The sequence below is a fragment of the Emydura macquarii genome, unplaced genomic scaffold (assembly GCF_026122565.2).
Source record: "Emydura macquarii macquarii isolate MOO-44397 ecotype Brisbane River unplaced genomic scaffold, CSIRO-AGI_Emac_v2 contig_3485, whole genome shotgun sequence".
Taxonomy (NCBI): Eukaryota; Metazoa; Chordata; order Testudines; family Chelidae; genus Emydura; species Emydura macquarii.
The window spans coordinates 795,508-812,928 of NW_027133622.1; the positions used below are offsets into that span (position 1 = coordinate 795,508).

General features: G+C 49.5%; 1 protein-coding gene across 1 annotated transcript in view; it reads right to left on the reverse strand.

Annotated features, from left to right (window-relative positions):
- The window catches only part of LOC137144787 (uncharacterized), an 88,809-nt gene that overhangs the window by 23,305 nt on the left and 48,083 nt on the right, over nt 1–17,421 (reverse strand). The window contains exons 11-21 of the mRNA XM_067535277.1: nt 16,348–16,404; nt 16,001–16,087; nt 15,751–15,874; nt 15,079–15,209; nt 14,782–14,835; nt 14,286–14,378; nt 13,789–14,001; nt 9,511–9,594; nt 9,002–9,214; nt 2,301–2,384; nt 1,919–2,131 (exon numbers count right to left, since the gene is read on the reverse strand). Coding sequence (XP_067391378.1) covers nt 1,919–2,131; nt 2,301–2,384; nt 9,002–9,214; nt 9,511–9,594; nt 13,789–14,001; nt 14,286–14,378; nt 14,782–14,835; nt 15,079–15,209; nt 15,751–15,874; nt 16,001–16,087; nt 16,348–16,404 — 1,353 coding nt within the window. The remainder of the gene's footprint in view (nt 1–1,918; nt 2,132–2,300; nt 2,385–9,001; nt 9,215–9,510; nt 9,595–13,788; nt 14,002–14,285; nt 14,379–14,781; nt 14,836–15,078; nt 15,210–15,750; nt 15,875–16,000; nt 16,088–16,347; nt 16,405–17,421) is intronic.

The window sequence follows — 17,421 nt, forward strand, 5'->3', positions numbered from 1 at the left end:
TGCACTAAGTAGTCCTTGTTTGGTATCATTTTAAAAATCTTGATCTGCTAAACATTAACATCCCATTGGATTGTATGTGCTACCATTGCATGGGAAGCTATCAAATCTCTCTGTAAATGCCACTAGCACGTGTGCGCTGAAAAATGACCTAAACCAGCTTTTCAAGTGCAACACAGTAGGACACAGGTTCACAATGGGGATTGCTTGACCAGTGGGAAGCACCCCCCATGTCACATGCACAGACTGTTCCAGCAAGTTGGGCACAGCTATAAAAGGGGGAGAGTGACCTGATATTATCATGTGACTTGGCTTCACTGCCCACAGCTCAGCACCTAAAGAAAGGGCTGAAAGACAAAGAACTTTGAACTGAGGGAGGGTTTGTCTAAGACCGGTGGGGAAAGCGGACGGCCTGTGAACTGAGGATTGGTAGTCTGCTTGTACCATCTCACAGGGGGAGAGAATTTTTAGCTCCAAGTCCTGTTAGTGCGCAGAATTTAGACTGTGATCTGCTTTTTATTTCTTTGGTAACTATTTTTCATCTCTTAAGCCTGTTCCTCATAATCACTTAAAATCTCTTTTCCTGTCATTAATAAACTTGTTTAATGTTTTATCTTAGTCTGTGTGTTTTTGAGGGATGTGTCTGAGAAATCTCAGCTCTAGTAACAAAAGCTGTTGCATGCCTGCCCCACAAAGAATGGGGAGGGGGCCCACTTACTGAGCTTGTGCTGAACAAATGTGTGTCCAGCACCGGACGGTATCAGCGGGGGGTGTATCCCTGTGAGGGTGATGCTTGGCGAAGAGGGGTACTGGTTGTGTGTCATCACCTGCTGTCGTGCTGGATGATAACAGAGTCTGGAGAGACTGTCCGTGAGCCATCAGCAGACGCACTGGTGGGAAGTCAGCCCCAGCAAACCAGGGTAACGCTGTCCTGCAGTACCTCACTCCCAGGCTGTAGCCCAGGGGTTGGCATCTCTGCACACAATTAGTTCAAGGCAAGTTCTGTCCAGGGTCTCTGCAGTGCTGTGTGAGCATCACTCAACAAAAGGGGAACAATTCAGCAGACCCCTATCTAGGACCCTTCCTCATTAAATGGAGGTCAGGAGTGCGGGGGTCGTGGCCATTAACTCCCCATAGCTCTGGGAGACTTGCCCTGGCATTTCCTGAGAAAGCTCATGAACAAACCCCCCGAACTGCCAAATCTATTTCCCCCAGGTTGTGAAAATGAAACCAAATGAAACTTGCGACTGAGGGACAGAGGGGCCAGGTCGCAGCCCAGGGTGCAGGGCCAGTTATTTATCGACTGACGTCGATGGGGTCAGAGCTGGTTCTTATCTACATGATCCGGCTGTAAATCGATTGATCTCTGGGTCCTTTTGAAATCAGTCTAACCATCCATCCATCCATCCATCCATCTCACACGCCACATCTATCTATGTATCCATCCAGACATCTGTCCATCCATTCCCACACACATCCACGCATCCATCTATCCACACACACTGCACCTATCTATCTATCTATCCGTCTGTCTGTCTATCCATCCCTTGCCTACAGAGATTCCCCAGGACAGATTCTTGCCCGGGGTGGGTGGTGGATCCTTCTCACTATATGGTCCCACCCATGGCAGGGGCTCCCGATCCAAACACCTGTGCAGCTCTCTCCCTCCTCCTCTGCCCTGCAGAGCTGGTGCCCTTCGGGTTCTGGGGCCCCTTCCCTCCTAGCCAGGCCCCCCACCACTTCCCAGCCCCTCAGTCAGGCAAGGATCTCTGGCCCAGCCCCGATGGCCACCGCTTCCCCCACGGCCAGAGCCACAGCCGCAGCCACAGCCATCCTGATGCTGCCCCGACACCCACCCGCAACAGCCAGGAAACCTCCCCCCACCCCCGATACACAGGCCCAACCGTGCGGCCTCCCTCACTTCATAGCGCTGCCCGTAGGTCACTAGGAACCGTGCCGCCTGCCTGTCCAGCGCTGGCTCCAGCTCCTGTAGGACAGCCTGTCTGTGGGTGTCATCGCCTTGCAGCTCCCCCAGGCAGCGCTGCAGCAGCTCCTGGCGCCTCCTCTCTAGGCGTCGCTGCATCTCCGCAGGGGTCACCCTCAGGCAGGCGCTGACGTCCTGATGGCCACGGTCCTGCCCAGAGGGTGGGGGGGAAGGGGGCCGAGATAGGCCATTAGGAACGGGCACCGGCCTTACCCAGCCACAAGGGGTGTCGCCCCCTCACTGTCAGCCCCCTGCTATCCCAGGGTGCCCTGCTCTGCTGGTGCCTCTCACTCCAGACCCACAGCCCCCATACACTCACCATCTCCTGCACAAATTGTTCATATTCCCTCATAGTGGCTTCTACTGCTCTCCTGTTTGCCTCTTTCAGTTCTGTCTCAGCTCTCTGTGGAGGAAGAGGAGACAGGGTGGGAGTAGTTATGTGACCATTTCTGAACTGGGAGCCCCCCAAACACATTCACCACCTTCTCCCCATTCCTCCAGGACCCTGCACTCACATCCCCATTGCCCCCCCGATTCCCTCACATTCACTCAGAATCGGGGCAGCCCCCCGCAAATAGCCCCACAGCCCTGGCCACGTTGCCACCGCCCCCTGCTCCGACACTAGCTCACACCTCGGTGTGTGACACCTACCCCACCAGTGGGGGCTGGATGAGTGATGCCTCCCAAAGCGTTAGCGGAGTCAGAGGGTATGAGCGGCTGGGTGGGTGAGATCCTGTCACTGTGCTGAGATTAAAGGAGTCAGCGTTTGGAGGAGGTGGGTGTCCGTCTCTGTGTTTACACATGGTCTCAGCTACCGGCCGTGAGTCCCAGCCCAGGCCCCAGGAGGAATCACAGCTGGGGAATGCAGCTATTCCCCGGTCTATGAGTGGGAGCCTGGGGAAATCCCACCCCAAGGAGGTGACAGCTCGAGGCCTAAATCTTGGGAAATGAGACCAAGAGGAGGCCAAGGGGCAGCCGGCCCCGAACCTTGATACCATCCTGGGGGAGACACCACCTGTTGTGTATTTTGTGTCTTGCCTGACTGCCGTAGCAACAGAGCTTAACTTGTTCCCATAGCAATAGGGTTAGACTATTAGGAGATAGCTTAGTCCGTCCTTGCTGGTTTTTAGAGTTAGTTCAATAGAAACACTCCGTGTGGCATTTCTCTGTGATCCTGTGATGATTTCTCTCTCTGAATACAAGCAATTGAAAGGAGGAGTGTTGACAGAGGATGGGATCGACCTGTGCTGGACCAGCAAAGAAGCAAAAGTCAATGTAAGAAAAAAAAACCCTTTTTGCTGTTTTGGGGACTGGGCTGTTTACACTGACTGTTCAAACTGAAACTAAAACAGGCTCTGCTTTGCTCTGGCCGGAGTGAAGTAGACAGACTGGGAACAGTGCTTGTGAATGGAAATCCCAAGCAACTGTGTGTGAACAACTGCAACACACATGAATAAAAGACACTAAAAGACAAGAGAAAGAAAGAAAAAAAAAGATGGGCAGCAATGGCTACATATACAAGGCCCCTGGGATCTTTTGATGAAACTCTATAGCAGGGGTGTCAAACATACGGCCCGCGGGCCGCATCCAGCCCGTGAACCTTTTTGATCCAGCCCGTGTTCGGGCAGTTTAAGTGAGTCGTGATGCCGCCGAAAGTGCCACTTTAAGACATTTCTCTGCATTGCCACTTTAAGAGCTTTTTCAGCGGAGGGTATTGCACCTAGAAATCCCTTAAAGTGGCAATGCATTCAGTCCGGCAACACGGTCCCCCGTGAAATCCCGCCGCCGAAAAGGGGAAGATGGCCCGAATTTTTCGGTGGAGGGTATTGGCCCCTGTGAAGTGCAGTTTATGAGAATTTGACCCGTCACCATCAGCGAGTTTGACACCCCTGCTCTACAGCATAGATTATCAATGTGTGGTACATGTACCCCCAGGGGATACATGAGACATAGGCAGGTGGTATGTGGCAAAAAACCCAGTGAAGGGAGGCGGGTGGCAGCCGCCGACTGCTGGGGAAGCCAGGTGGCAGCCGCCCGCTTCCCACATGGTTCTAACTCCCAGCTGGGAGACAGGCAGCAGCCACCAGTTCTGGGGGAGGCGGGTGTTAGCCGCCGGCTTCCCGCCTGGTCCCACCTCCTGCCTAAGAGGTAGACAGCAGCGGCCCCAGTCCTGGGAAGCCGGGCTGTAGCCGCCCAGTCCCAGCTGCCAGGTGGGAGCCCGGCAGCAGCCTCCTATGCCCTGCACGCTGTGCTTGCAGCTGGGTGGCTGCCACCCGCGCTCCAGCTCTGAGTCGAGAGACAGTCTCCCATGCCTTGGCTTGAAGATGGGCAGCAGCTGCCTGCCACCTGCCCACATCCCCGGGTCCCGGCCTGCGTGGAAGCCTTCTCTGCCCCAGCTCAGATTGGGTGGTAATCGCCCATGTCCCAGGCTGGCAGCCAGGTGGCAGCCACCTGCAACTTACCCTGGTGGCAGCTCCCCTCCCCTGCTCAAAGCCCGGTGCCCAGAAAGCCAGGTGGAGAGCCCAGCACCTTGTCCAGTCCTGGAGTTGGGCTCTACCACAGATTTACTTGTCAATTTCACTGCCCTATGACAGCCCCAGATTTTACCAATATAAAAATCTTAAGAGGGGCCCAAACAATGTGATTTGCCCCAGGCTTGTAGCCCTCTAGGGACAGACTTGGGGAGCACTGCTATCCACTCTGGTGGGCCGCTACTGCCTGCTCATACCTCACAATTTCCTGCCTGTGTGAGGAGAACACCACGTGACCCTACCATCAGGCCATAGTGATTGGCTGGTGTTGACCTTTGCTCCTATGAGGAGGAAGTGGAGGAGGAAGGAGGGAAGAAACAACAGGGGTTTTGTGATCTGCCACAGCCACACAGCACTGCAGAACTTTCCTGCTTTATGCGAAATACAGTCGTCCAGTGGTAAAGGGGAAAAGATTGTATTTCTCAGAGTGGAAAATTGAGTGTTGGGGTACTTACAAAAATTTTCAGAAGTTAGAGAGTACTTGCTACTTATAAGATTGAGAAACACTGCGCTAGAGAATTGGAACTCATGTACTGAGCATTTTCAGCTTTTTGTTATTGCAAATGAAATTACAGATTAAAGGAACCCATTTTCTTACATGCTGTAGGAGCTAAAACCTATACTTTATTGCGCAGCTTAGTGCACCCTGATAAGCCAGAGACAAAATCTTATGGAACTTCACACTTCTCACCGACCATTGACCTCTAACATCAATTTTTGCACCACGCACAGGCATTCCACCATCAACTACTAGTCGTATACAACAATGGGCATTGTTGCTTTCCGCACACACATGAGATCAAATATTGGAAATCCACTCATGCACTGCAACACAGTTGGTCTCTCAAAGCTGCCTTACCAGTTAAACATCAAGATATTGGCCAGAAAGAAATCTTCTACTTTGAACAGATAGAGAACACACCCATCACTGTTACTTAAGTAAGGAGGGCAAATCGCATTGACCCAGAACTGTCCCAAGTTATGGACCTAGTGATGCATGGAACAGGTTCAGGACCATTTAGAAAGATTGGACAAATACAAGTCCATAGGGCCAGATGCAATGCATCTGAGGGTGCTGAGGGAATTGGCTGATGTGATTTCAGAGCTATTGGCTATTATCTTTGAAAACTTGTGGCAATTGGGGAAGGTCCCTGATGATTGGAAAAAGGCAAATATAGTACCCATCTTCAAGAAAGGGAAGAAAGTGCATCCAGGGAACTACAGAATGGTCAGCCTCACCTCAATCCCTGGAAAAATCATGGAGCAGGTCCTCAAAGAATCCATTTTAAGGCACTTGGAACAGAGGAAGGTGATCAGAAACAGTCAACATGGATTCACCAAGAGAAAGTCGTGCCTGACCAACCTGACTGCCTTCTATGAAGAGGACACTGGTTCTGCGGATGTGGGGAAAGCGGTGGATGTGTTATACCTTGACTGTAGCAAAGCTTTTGATACAGTCTCCCGCAGTATTCTTGTAAGCAAATTAAAGAAGTATGGGTTGGATAAATGGACTATAAAATGGATAGGGAGCTGGCTAGAGCATAGGGCTCAACGAGTAGTGATCAATGGCTCCATGTCTAGCTGGCAGCTGGTCACAAGCGGAATACCCCAGGGGTCGGTCCTGGGCCAGTTTTGTTCAACATCTTCATTAATAATCTGGAGGATGGGGTAGACTGCACCCTCAGCAAGTTTGCAGATGACACTAAGCTATGGGGAGTGGTAGATACCCTGAAAGGTAGAGATAGGATACAGAGTGACCTAGACAAATTAGAAGATTGGGCCATAATAAATCTGATGAGGTTCAGCAAAGACAAGTGCAGAATCCTGAATTTAGGATGGAAGAACCCCATGCACAGCTACAGACTGGGGACCAACAAGCTAGGCAGCAGAAAAGGACCTGGGGGTTACAGTGGATAAGAAGCTAGAGATGAGTCAGCCGTGTGCCCTGCTTGCCAAGAACACTAATACTATATTGGGCTGCATTAGTAGGAACATTGCCATCAGATGAAGGGAAGTGATTATTCCTCTCTATTGGGCATTGGTGAGGCCGTATTTGGAGTATTGTGTCCAGTTTTGGGCCCCCCACTACAAAAAGGATGTGGAGAAGTTGGAGAGAGTCTAGAGAAGGGCAACAAAAATGATTAGGGGCTGGAGCACAAGACTTATGAGGACAAGCTGAGGGAACTAGGCTTGTTTAGTCAGCAAAAGAAGAATGAGGGGGGATTTGATAGCGGCCTTTAACTACCTGAAGGGAGTTCCAGGGAGGATGGAGCTAGGCTGTTCTTAATGGTAGCAGATGACAGAACAAGGAGCAATGGTCTCAAGTTGCAATGGGGGAGGTCTAGGTTGGGTATCAGGAAAAACCTTTTCACTAGGAGGGTGGTGAAGCACTGGAATGGGTTATCTGGGGAGGTGGTGGAATCTCCATCCTTAGAGATTTTTAAGCTGCAGCTTGACAAAGCCCTGGCTGGGATGATTTAGCTGAGGTTAGTCCTGCTTTGATCAGGATGTTGGACTATATACCTCCTGAGGTCCCTTCCAACTCTAATCTTGTCTGAGTCTATGATCTCTACAGGAGTCTCAGGTCTCACCCAACCATCTTCCCTACATATCCAGGAGGATGGAGTTATCCTTGTTGTGGGGGATGCGCGTCATTATTCCACAACTACTGAGATCACAGATGCTAGAACAGCTGCATTCAGGTCACTGTGGAATAGTGCGCATGAAAGAAATTTCACAAAGCTACTTTTGGTGGCATGGCCTGGCCTGGACAGTGCCATTGATGAGAAGACAAAAGCTTGTACGTCATGTCAGAATCTGAGGAACGTGCCTCAGTTGGCACCCCTACACCCATGGGACTGGCCTGAAAACTCGTGGCAGTGTACGCACATTAATTTTGCTGGCCCATTTGAAGGAAGCATATTCCTGGTTGTTGTGGATGCCCACTCTAAGTGGCCAGAAGTCTCTGTAATGCTGTGCACTACTGCTGAAAGTACTATCCAGGAACTGTGTGAAATTTCTAGTCGTTTTGGTCTGCCAGAACAACTTGTGAGTGACAATGGACCACAGTTTGTCTGTGAGGAGTTTGAAAATGTTATGAAAGCAAATGGCATACATCACATCACTTCAGCACTGTATCATCCATCCACCAATGGATTAGCTGAAAGGTTTGTGCAGACCATGAAACAAGCTTTAATATCTGCAGTGGCTGCAATGGCTGGATCTTTAGGTAGGGAAAACCCACGTTACGGGGCTGAATAATCCCCGGGGTTTAACCGGGAAATGAGGCAGTCTACCCTCATTCCCTAGTTTAGAGATTGTTCTGTTAAATGGGCATTTTCATTAAGGGGGGGAGGAATATGTTGTGTATTTTGTGTCTTGCCTGACTAGAGATAGACTATTAGGGGCTAGTTCTGCCAGTCAGTCCTGACTGTTTTTAGTGTTAGTTCAATAAAGACGCATCCTGTGTTGCATCTCTCTGTGATCCTGTGCTGATTTATCTCTCTGAATACAAGCAATTTAAAATAATTAAACATAAAACCTTTGTTTCATTCTGCAGGGAGAAGAGGCGCTGTGAAGCTGTCCAAGCTGAGACTCAGGAAGTTCACAGCCTGGAAGCTTAAGCTGAGGCATCTCCTGGAAATCAGCCCGGAGAGCCTGAGGGACGGGATGCCTGATGCCCTGAGAGTCTTGCCCTGGCACTTCCTGAGAAAGCTCATGTACAAACCACCCTAATAGCCAAATTTATTTTCCCCATTTCATGAAAATGAAACCAAATGAAACTTGTGATTGAGGGACAGAGAGGCCGAGTCGCAGCACAGGGATCAGGGCAGGTTATTTATTGACTGATGTCAATGGGGTCAGGGCTGATTCAGATCTAGGTGACCGAGCTGTAAATCAATCAAACGCTGGGATCTTTTGAAATGTAGCTTCCTGTTCTAAATTATTTTTTGTACCTATATACCCCATCCATCCATCCATCCATCCCCTGTCCATCCAGGTTCCCAGTGCCGAGGCCTGGGACAGACGGGCCTCGAGTTGCCTTTCTGGAATAAAAACTCCTGATTTCATGTGTAATAAGGTATTAGAATATTATCGCACACCCCAGAGAGTGATGGATCCTTCTCACGGGATAGGAAATATATATGAATAATGCCCCATGCGGCAGGGGAAATAAAAAGTACTTTTCTTGTTTTCCTGATCTGAACCTTTTTAGTCAAAGGTATTTCTTACACATCCCCTGCCCCACCCTCCCGTTGTTCCCCCTGCCCTGGGGCTTTGGTACCTGTAGGGTTCTGGGCCCCCTTCCGTCTTAGCCAGGCCCTCAACACTCCCAGCCCCCCAGTGAGGCCAAGGCTCCCTGCCCCAGCCCTGATGGCCACTGCTATCCCCACCGCCACCAGCCACAGTCACTCCGACACCTGCCCCCCAAGCCAGGAAACCTCCCACTCCCTCCAATACACAGATCCAGCCGTGCGGCCTTCCTCACTTCATAGCGCGGCCTGTAGGTCTCCAGGAACTGGGTCGTCTGCCCGTCCAGCGCCGGCTCCAGCTCCTGCAGAGCAGCCCGTCTATGAGGGTCATCACCCAGCAGCTCCCCCAGGCAGTGCTGCAGCAGCTCCTGGCGCTTCTCCTTCAGTCGTCGCTGCATCTCCGCAGGGGTCACCCTCATGCAGAGGATCGCTTCCTGGTGGCCACGGTCCTGCCCAGAGGGTGGGGTGGGGGGGCGAGATAGGCCATTAGGGACGGGCACTGGCCTTACCCAGCCACAGGGGGCACCAAACCCTCACACCTGTAGCTCTCTGCTATCCCAGCCCTGCCCCCCCAGCCCTGCCGGTGACCCTCACTCCTGACCCACAGCCACCTGCTATCCGAGCACAGCCCCCTACAACCTGCCAGTGCCCCTCACTCCTGACCCACAGCCCCGTGCTATGCCAGCCCTGCCCCCCATTTCTGCCGGTCCCCTCAGTCCTGACCCACAGCCCCTTGTACACTCACCATCTCCTGCACAAATTGTTCATATTCCCTCGTGGTGGCTTCTACTGCTCTCCTGTTTGCCTCTTTCAGTTCTGTCTCAGCTCTCTGTGGGGGAAGAGGAGACAGGGTGGGAATGGTTATGTGAACATTTCTGAACTGGGAGCCCCCCAAACACATTCACCACCTTCTCCCCATTCCTCCAGGACCCTGCACTCACATCCCCATTGCCCCTCCGATTCCCTCACATTCACAGAGAGTTGGGGCAGTCCCCCCGAATAGCCCCGCAGCCATGGACATGTTGCCACCGTCCCCTGCTCCAATACAAGGTTGCATGATAACACCTTGGGTGTGTGACATCTGCCCCACCATTGGGGCTGGATAAGCGAAGCCTCCCAAAGTGTTAGCTGAGACAGAGGGTGTGAGCGACTGGGTGGGTGAGATCCTGTCGCTGCGGGATCTAGGTTACCCAGCTGTAAATCAATCAATCACTGGGATCTTTTGAAATCTAGCTTTTGGTTCTAAATTCTTTCTGTACCTATATCCATCCGTCCGTCTATCTCCTGCCTACAGAGATACCCAGCAGGGTGGATAAAAATTAATGATTTTTTTTAAATTAAAAAAATTGGATTTATTTTATTTAAATTGGATTTTTTGACTTAAATCAGATTTTTTTGATTTTTTTTTAAATCATCCATAAAATACTAAATTTCTCTCTCATTTAAAAAATAACTGTTACAATTAAATCTCATCACAGACATGCTAAACCTACACTTACAATCTCATAAAAATGAATTAATGGCTCTAGTCTGTCCAGCCTAATTACCAGCTCTTGCAGCTTGAAAGTTCCGATATTTCAGTTTCTCTTTCAGTTTCTTTTTCTCAGGAGACTAAAGTCACAAGTGCAAAAAAAGACAGAGGCTGGATAGGATTGTTGCTGTTCTGTGCTTATCTGGTGATGGAGCTGGGCCAGGCAAGGCAGAGGAGTTAGTTAAGACACTCCCTTGAAGACAGAGAGACAAAGGACGGAGACAGAGTAGGAAGGAAAAGTGGAATGGACTGGAAGGAAAAAGGGAAGACATTATTCAGTACATGCACAGCTTCCTATATTCCCCATCACTTTTGCCACAGAAACACTCTCATGGCTTCTGGGTGTATCTGACAATTTTTTGAAAACAATTTCTTCCCTGGGTAAAAAAGGAAAACGTGTCATGTGTAAGCAGTGCAAAAAGGAGATGCAAAGCCTAGTTGCAAGAGTGAATCATCATCTGAAAACTGCTTATTGGGAACAAATGATGTGGATGAAAATGTGGCTATGTCTGAAGAACAATGTGGATCAACGGTTAGTAACTTAAATAATTCACTTTGCAATGCATCATTCTTCAAGACTCTCTCTATGCCGTTTTAGTATAAGTGTGATTTAACACGTAAATTCCCAAGCTGTTTGCTATGTTGGATGTTGCTAGACAAAAATTTTTTGCTTAGCTAATCCTTATGGCTTGTTTATTTAGTTAACTAGTTTAGAATCTATCACCCAAGTATATGGTACAGAAACTGCAGTAAGCGAAATCTAGAGTTGCCAGTTACCACTGGGTATCATTTTCTTATTGTATATTACATAATACAGGCCCCTTATTTTGGAACATCATGGCCACAGACCATAATGGTGATGCCATAAGTCTATTCCCTATTTTACTTCAGCATAACTCAGCTTTCCCAAGGGAGCCCCATCCTATACTTGTTTTCTCAAAAAACAGAAGTGCCCATGAGTGCTATGGGGCTTACTCCAAAATGAAGTGCCCTCTAAGTGCAGTCAGCCTTAGCTTTTTTGGTAATTTGGAATCGGATCTGCATCGTTGCTGAAAAGAATGTAAATGATGAACTGAATAATAGAGTGAGAAGAACTGAGAAGAACGACTATTCAAAATCAGTTTTGAATCTTGTTTCAGGATCCCATTTAAGCATAAGAGGCTTTGACTGTGACTGTCTATCTGCAACAATTCAGAGTTGTCGGTTGGTACTTTTAGCAGCAGTGCTGCAACTAAACGTATTGCAGACAACAAAATATCAGTAGCAAGCAAAAGATTTCAATCATTCAGCGAAACCACCACCATGGATGGGTTTGTAATAAGGACCAGCAAATACCAACAAGACACCCTAGATGAAAAGATTGCTCGGTTCATTTATGCCACAAATTCTCCTTTTTGCATTGTTAAAAATAAACACTTCATTGACCTGGTTGAGTCCTTACGACCAGGCTAAACTCCACCTGGTAGAGCAGACATTGGTGGAAGGTTGCTAGATACAATGTATGAGAAGGAACTTGAACAGTGTGCAAGAAATACTGAGGGGAAATTTGCCAGTTTAAGCCTTGATGGATGGAACAATGTACACAATGATCCCGTAATATGTGCCTGTGTGACAACAGAAGATGGGGTTGCATATCTTTCAGAAACAATAGATACATCAGGAAATGCCCACACAACAGAATATGTATAAGAAGTGGCAGTGAAAACTATAATCAACTGTGAACAAAAATTCAACTGTCACATGCACAGTTTTGTCACAGACCATGCTACAAACATGGCAAAGATGAGAAGATATATAGAAAAAGAAACGGAAGGATGCTCCTTAAGAACATATGGCTGCAGTGCCCATTTAATGCATCTTTTAGCCAATGACTTAAGTATGTCTTCTCCAGGAATAAAAGAAAATGTTGAAGTCGCAAAATACTTCCGTAACAATCATTTTGCTCCAGCTTCACTGAAGAGAGCAGGAGGATCCAAACTAATTCTCCCTCAAGATGTTCAATGGATGTTCTGTAGTTGATTGTTTTGAACAATTTATTAAGAACTGGCCTAGTCTCATAAAACTTTGTGAAGAAAACCATGCTAAAATAGATGGAAATATCTCTTCCAAAGTATCTAACATTGGATTAAAGAGGAATGTAGAGGATATGCTCAGTATACTGAAGCCTATATCCATAGCCTTAATCAAACTTCAGAGAAACTGTTGCTGCATTGCTGATGCTATCGAAATTTGGAAGGAACTTCAAGGGACATTGAAGAAAGAAATACCTCACCAGAAAGTTAAACTGCAGGCAATAAAGAGACGAATGGATCAAGCACTAACTCCACCTCATTTTCTTGCAAACATTCTCAACCCCACATATAAAGGTAGATGCCTAACTTCTGAGGAAGATGCTGCTGCCATGGCATGGGCATCTCAAAATCACTCCTCAGTTATGCCAGTCATAATAAATTTCAGAGCTGGAGCGGAACCATTTAAACCGTACATGTTTACTGATGATGTTTTGAATAAATTCACTCCCCTAAACTGATGGAAATCATTAGCCAGCCAGCTTGAAACAGAGTTCCTTCAGTTGCTAAGCCAACTTTTCACAACAGTAGCTTCCTTTGCAGGCACAGAAAGAATATTTTCATCGTTTGGTATTATTCACTTAAAGCTAAGAAATCGACTGGGAGTTGAAAAAGCAGGAAAATGCATATTTCTGTTTCAGTCTGTGAGTAAAAAATGACACTGGGAATGTGGAAGATGAGAGCTAGCTGCAGAAGTTTTAAGGACAGCGTACATTTAGTGTCTTGTTAGTAACTTGTCTGTTAGAGTTAATAAAAGAGGAAAATTTAAATAAAAAGAGTTTAAGGACTGCCGTTAGCCAGCAGCTGATGAAACTACTGCAATTGAAAAGGTGAAACATTTATGTAACACTTAAGCTTTGGTTTAATACAACATCAATTAATTAATTCATTAATTAAATAAAATTATACAAAGTATACCCTCCGAGATGTTGTGAAATGCTGTACTGAGTTGTAAATTAACATGTTTTAGTGATCTTATTTGCACCATTGTTTAAAAAAACGTGAAGAAGTATCAGAGGAAAACTTCATTTCAATCAATGATTTTCTCTTGGTGATTTAAATCAATCCACCCCGGTTCCCAGTGCCGAGAGCTGGGACAGACTCTTACCTGAGGTGGGGATGATGGATCTTTCTCACTATGTGCCCCCCGCCTGCCGCAGGGGTCCCAGGCCCCACCCTCCCCTTCATCTCCGTGCCCTGGGGCATTGGTGCCAGTTGGGTTCTGGGCCCTCTTCCATCATAGCCAGGCCCGCACCACTGCCCAGCCCCCCAATACGGCCGAGGCTCCCTGCCCCAGCCCCGATGGCAACCGCCTGCCCCACTGCCGCCAGCCACAGCCACACTCGCCCCGACACCCGCCCCCACATAGCCAGGAAACCTCCCTCCACCCGATATACAGGCCCAACCGCGCGGCCTTCCTCACTTCATAGCGCTGCCCATAGGTCTCCAGGAACTGGGCCGTCTGCCCATCCAGCGCCTGCTCCAGCTCCTGCAGGGCAGCTTGTCTGTGGGAGTCGTCACCCAGCAGCTCCCTCCGGCAGCGCTGCAGCAGCTCCCAGTGTCTCTCCTCCAGCCATCCCTGCATCTCCGCAGGGGTCACCCTCACGCAGGCACTGACGTCCTGGTGGCCACGGTCCTGCCAGGCGGGGGCGAGATCAGTTGTTAGGGACGGGCACCGGCCTCACCCAGCCACAGGGGGTGTCACCCCCTCACACCTGCAGTGCCCTACTATTCCAGCCCTGCCCCCTAGCCCTGCCGGTGCCCCTCACTCCTGACCCGCAGCCCCTGCTGTCCCAGCTCTGTCTCCCCAGCTCTGCCAGTGCCCCTCACTCCTGACCCACAGCCCCCTGCTATGCCAGCCCTGCCCCCCATTTCTGCCGGTGCCCCTCAGTCCTGATCCGCAGCCCCCTGTACACTCACCAGCTCCTGCACAAATTGTTCATATTCCCTCGTGGTGGCTTCCACTGCTCTCCTGTTTGCTTCCTCTCTCAGCGCTGCCAACGACTCAGCCATCTGTGGGGTTGGGCAGAGGTGGGGGTGGGGATGGGGCCATCTTTCCCCCTCTTCTCTCCGTTCCTTCAGGACCCTGCACTAACTTCCCCATTGCCCCCTTTGATCTCCTCAATTTCCCCCATAGCCGGGGCTGCCCCTCCAAACAGCCCCACAGCCACTTTGCTGCCACCCCAGTGGAGGGGGCTGGTTCTCTGGCAGGGCTCCTTGTGGGGTGCCGTGATCTCTTGGGGGATTGGGGTAGGGAGCCCTGATTGGGACATTTGGGGGACTGTTGGGGAACCCCCTCCTGGCCTGGTATGATTGGCCAATGGTAGGAGGACCTAAAGTTAATGGTCAATAGAACCAGCCCCCACCCCAAAATGCAGGCTGGGGAGGGAAAGGTGGGGGAGGGGTGACCCGGTACCTTCACGGGGGAGGAGAAGTCCCAGCATTTGGTGTTCAAGTGTCGGGAGATGCCCTGCGGGGAAGAACGGCCAGAGGGCCCTGGGGTCAGGGACAGCTCAGGCTGCTCCTGGGCAAGCCCCGTCTGCTCCCTGCCCCATGGCGCCCCCTTGCCCAGATTCCTGCCCCACTGCACCCCTGCTGGGCCCCCCACCTCCTCCCTGCTGCACAGCACCTTCTGCTGGGCCCCCTACCCCCTCCCTGCAGCCCCTTTTGTTGTCTCCCATCCAGGCCTCCCCAGCAGACCCCACTGTCCCACCTTGATCCTCTCAGCCAGCTGAGCCCTGGTCAGCGGCTGCCCAGCCTGGTCCATCCGTACATGTGTCCCTGCTGAGTGCGCCACGATGGTGACATAATCCGACAGCCAATGCCGGAAATCCTCGTCCATGTCTGCAGGGGAAAAAGAACCCAGGCGTCCAAGAGGGACCCAGGTGTCCGGGGTAGGACATAAGTTAAATGGGGGTTGTGGGGGCCTGGTTCATGCCACAGGAAATGGGATTCCATCTCTGGGCAACAGCTGCTTAGCAGGCCCGCACCCCACTGCCTGGGGAAATATGGGGGAGCAGTGGGGTGGGGGCAGGGAGAAACTGCAGTGGGGGGGGAGTCAGCCATCTCCACTGGGTAATGCTGGGAGACCCTGGAAGATCTGAGAGGAGGGAACCAGCAGCCTCCCTGCCAGGAGACCAGGATCCCAGTATGCCCCCAACATGTCCCTCCCCCCCCAGACACCGTGGTCTTGTGAGCACCCCTGTGCAGTGGGCAATAGAGTCAATTCTAAGTCAAAGGGGTTAGCCAGTCACAGGGATTTGGGGGTGGGGCAGTGTGGGAAGGGGGAGATGGAGGCAGGGATGGGGTGGAGCAGCACAAGAGGGGATATGGGGTCTGGAGGAGCAGCCCAGAGGGAAGAGGGGAGCAGATGGGGGTCTCTTACTATGTGGCGTCCCTCCCCTGTTCTTGATGAACCCTTTGCCAGGGTGGGGCAGTAGGTAACAACGGGTGCCGCTCGCTGTCAGGGCACCCAACACCAGGGGTTGCCCATCAGAGGTCGCCAGGTCCTGCGGGAATCAAAGCGATATTTGTGAACCTCAGTGAGAAATCAGAACCGACCCACCATAGCTCCGTCCCAAAGCCAGAGATGGTTGTTTCCTAAAGCACACGTGGTGCTCGGCTCTGATCATTACCCGTGTGATGGTTCCAAGGTACTCCTGCCCCCCGTCCAGTCCGTAGGCTTCGGAGAGCTGCCAATCTCGCACCAGCAGGTCCAGAGGCTGCAATAGAAGGCATAGCAGAAGGGTCACGCTGGGGCTGGGACATGGGTGTGGAGGGAGAATAATGGGGACAGGGACTGGCTGTTTCTTCCGGGTTAGTCCAGAGCCTGGCACAACAGAGTCATGGTCAAGGTCGGGGGTTCTGAGGTGCTCTGTAGATAGAGACCATGAATAATAAGAATCAGGTGGGGTGCCGGGAGCGGGTCGTGGAACCAGCATTATATCCCCACACTGGGGGTTGATGGGGAACGAGGACTCACCTGAATTGTGGGCAGATTGCAGGTCTTTCCAACCTCCTTCGCAACCTGAATGAACATCTGAGATGCAGAGAGAGACAGAGACAAGGAAAAAAATGTCCATCTTGAGTAAAAGATCCTCACACAAGTGACTAAAGGAAACCAATCAAGACTGGTGACACAAAATAAATGAGTGAAATAACTGCCACTGAAGCTAAACAAAATCTGAACATCGTTAAGTGAAAACTGATCATTGAAGAGAGAAAAATTAATGAAATGCAGAGAGGAAACAGTTTCAAACAACAAAGACTCAACAGCCGTAATCAAAGATATAAAACAATAACCGAATGAAGAAAAGCTGGTTCTAGAAAAGCAGTCATCGAGGACACAGAAAGCCAAAAACCAAATTCGGCAAGCCAATGATAAGTGTCTTAAAAGAAATCATGAAAAGAGGAGAACTAGTCATTGGGATCAGAAAACCAGTTATTGAACGAGAAAAGAAGTGGAAAAAAAATCAGAGAATCACTTAGCAAAATCAGCAAACTAATAGTTAATGTCAGAAAATCAATGGTCAAAAATAGAAAAGCAGTAATCATCAAAGCCAGAAACTTATAATCAAACTAAGATATTGAGAATCAGTCTGAAAACCAACCAACCAACCAAAAAAAAAAAAGTATTGAAATTCAAGAAAACCAATGGTCAAAGAGCCAAAACTAGCAAGTCAGAAAACCAGTTATCGAAGTCAAAATACCCAAAAGTCAGAGCCAGAAATCCAGTAATCAGTAACAGAGAACCAATAACTGAACGCAGAAGTCCAATAATCAAAGCCAGGAGAGCAGTAATTGAAATCAGAAAATCAATAGACAAAACAGAGAACTAGTAATTGAAGTATGAAAACCAGATATCAAGGTCACAAAACCTAGGCAAAATTAGAAAATGAATAGTCAAAGACAGAAAACCAACAGTGAAAAGAAGCAATACAAGAACAGCAGAACTGAAAAAAATGTTTAAACACCCCAAATGCATAAAGAAAAACTAAAAGCTGATAATCAGTAAAGACACCAATAAGTGAAGCCCAATAAACAAACACTGAAATCT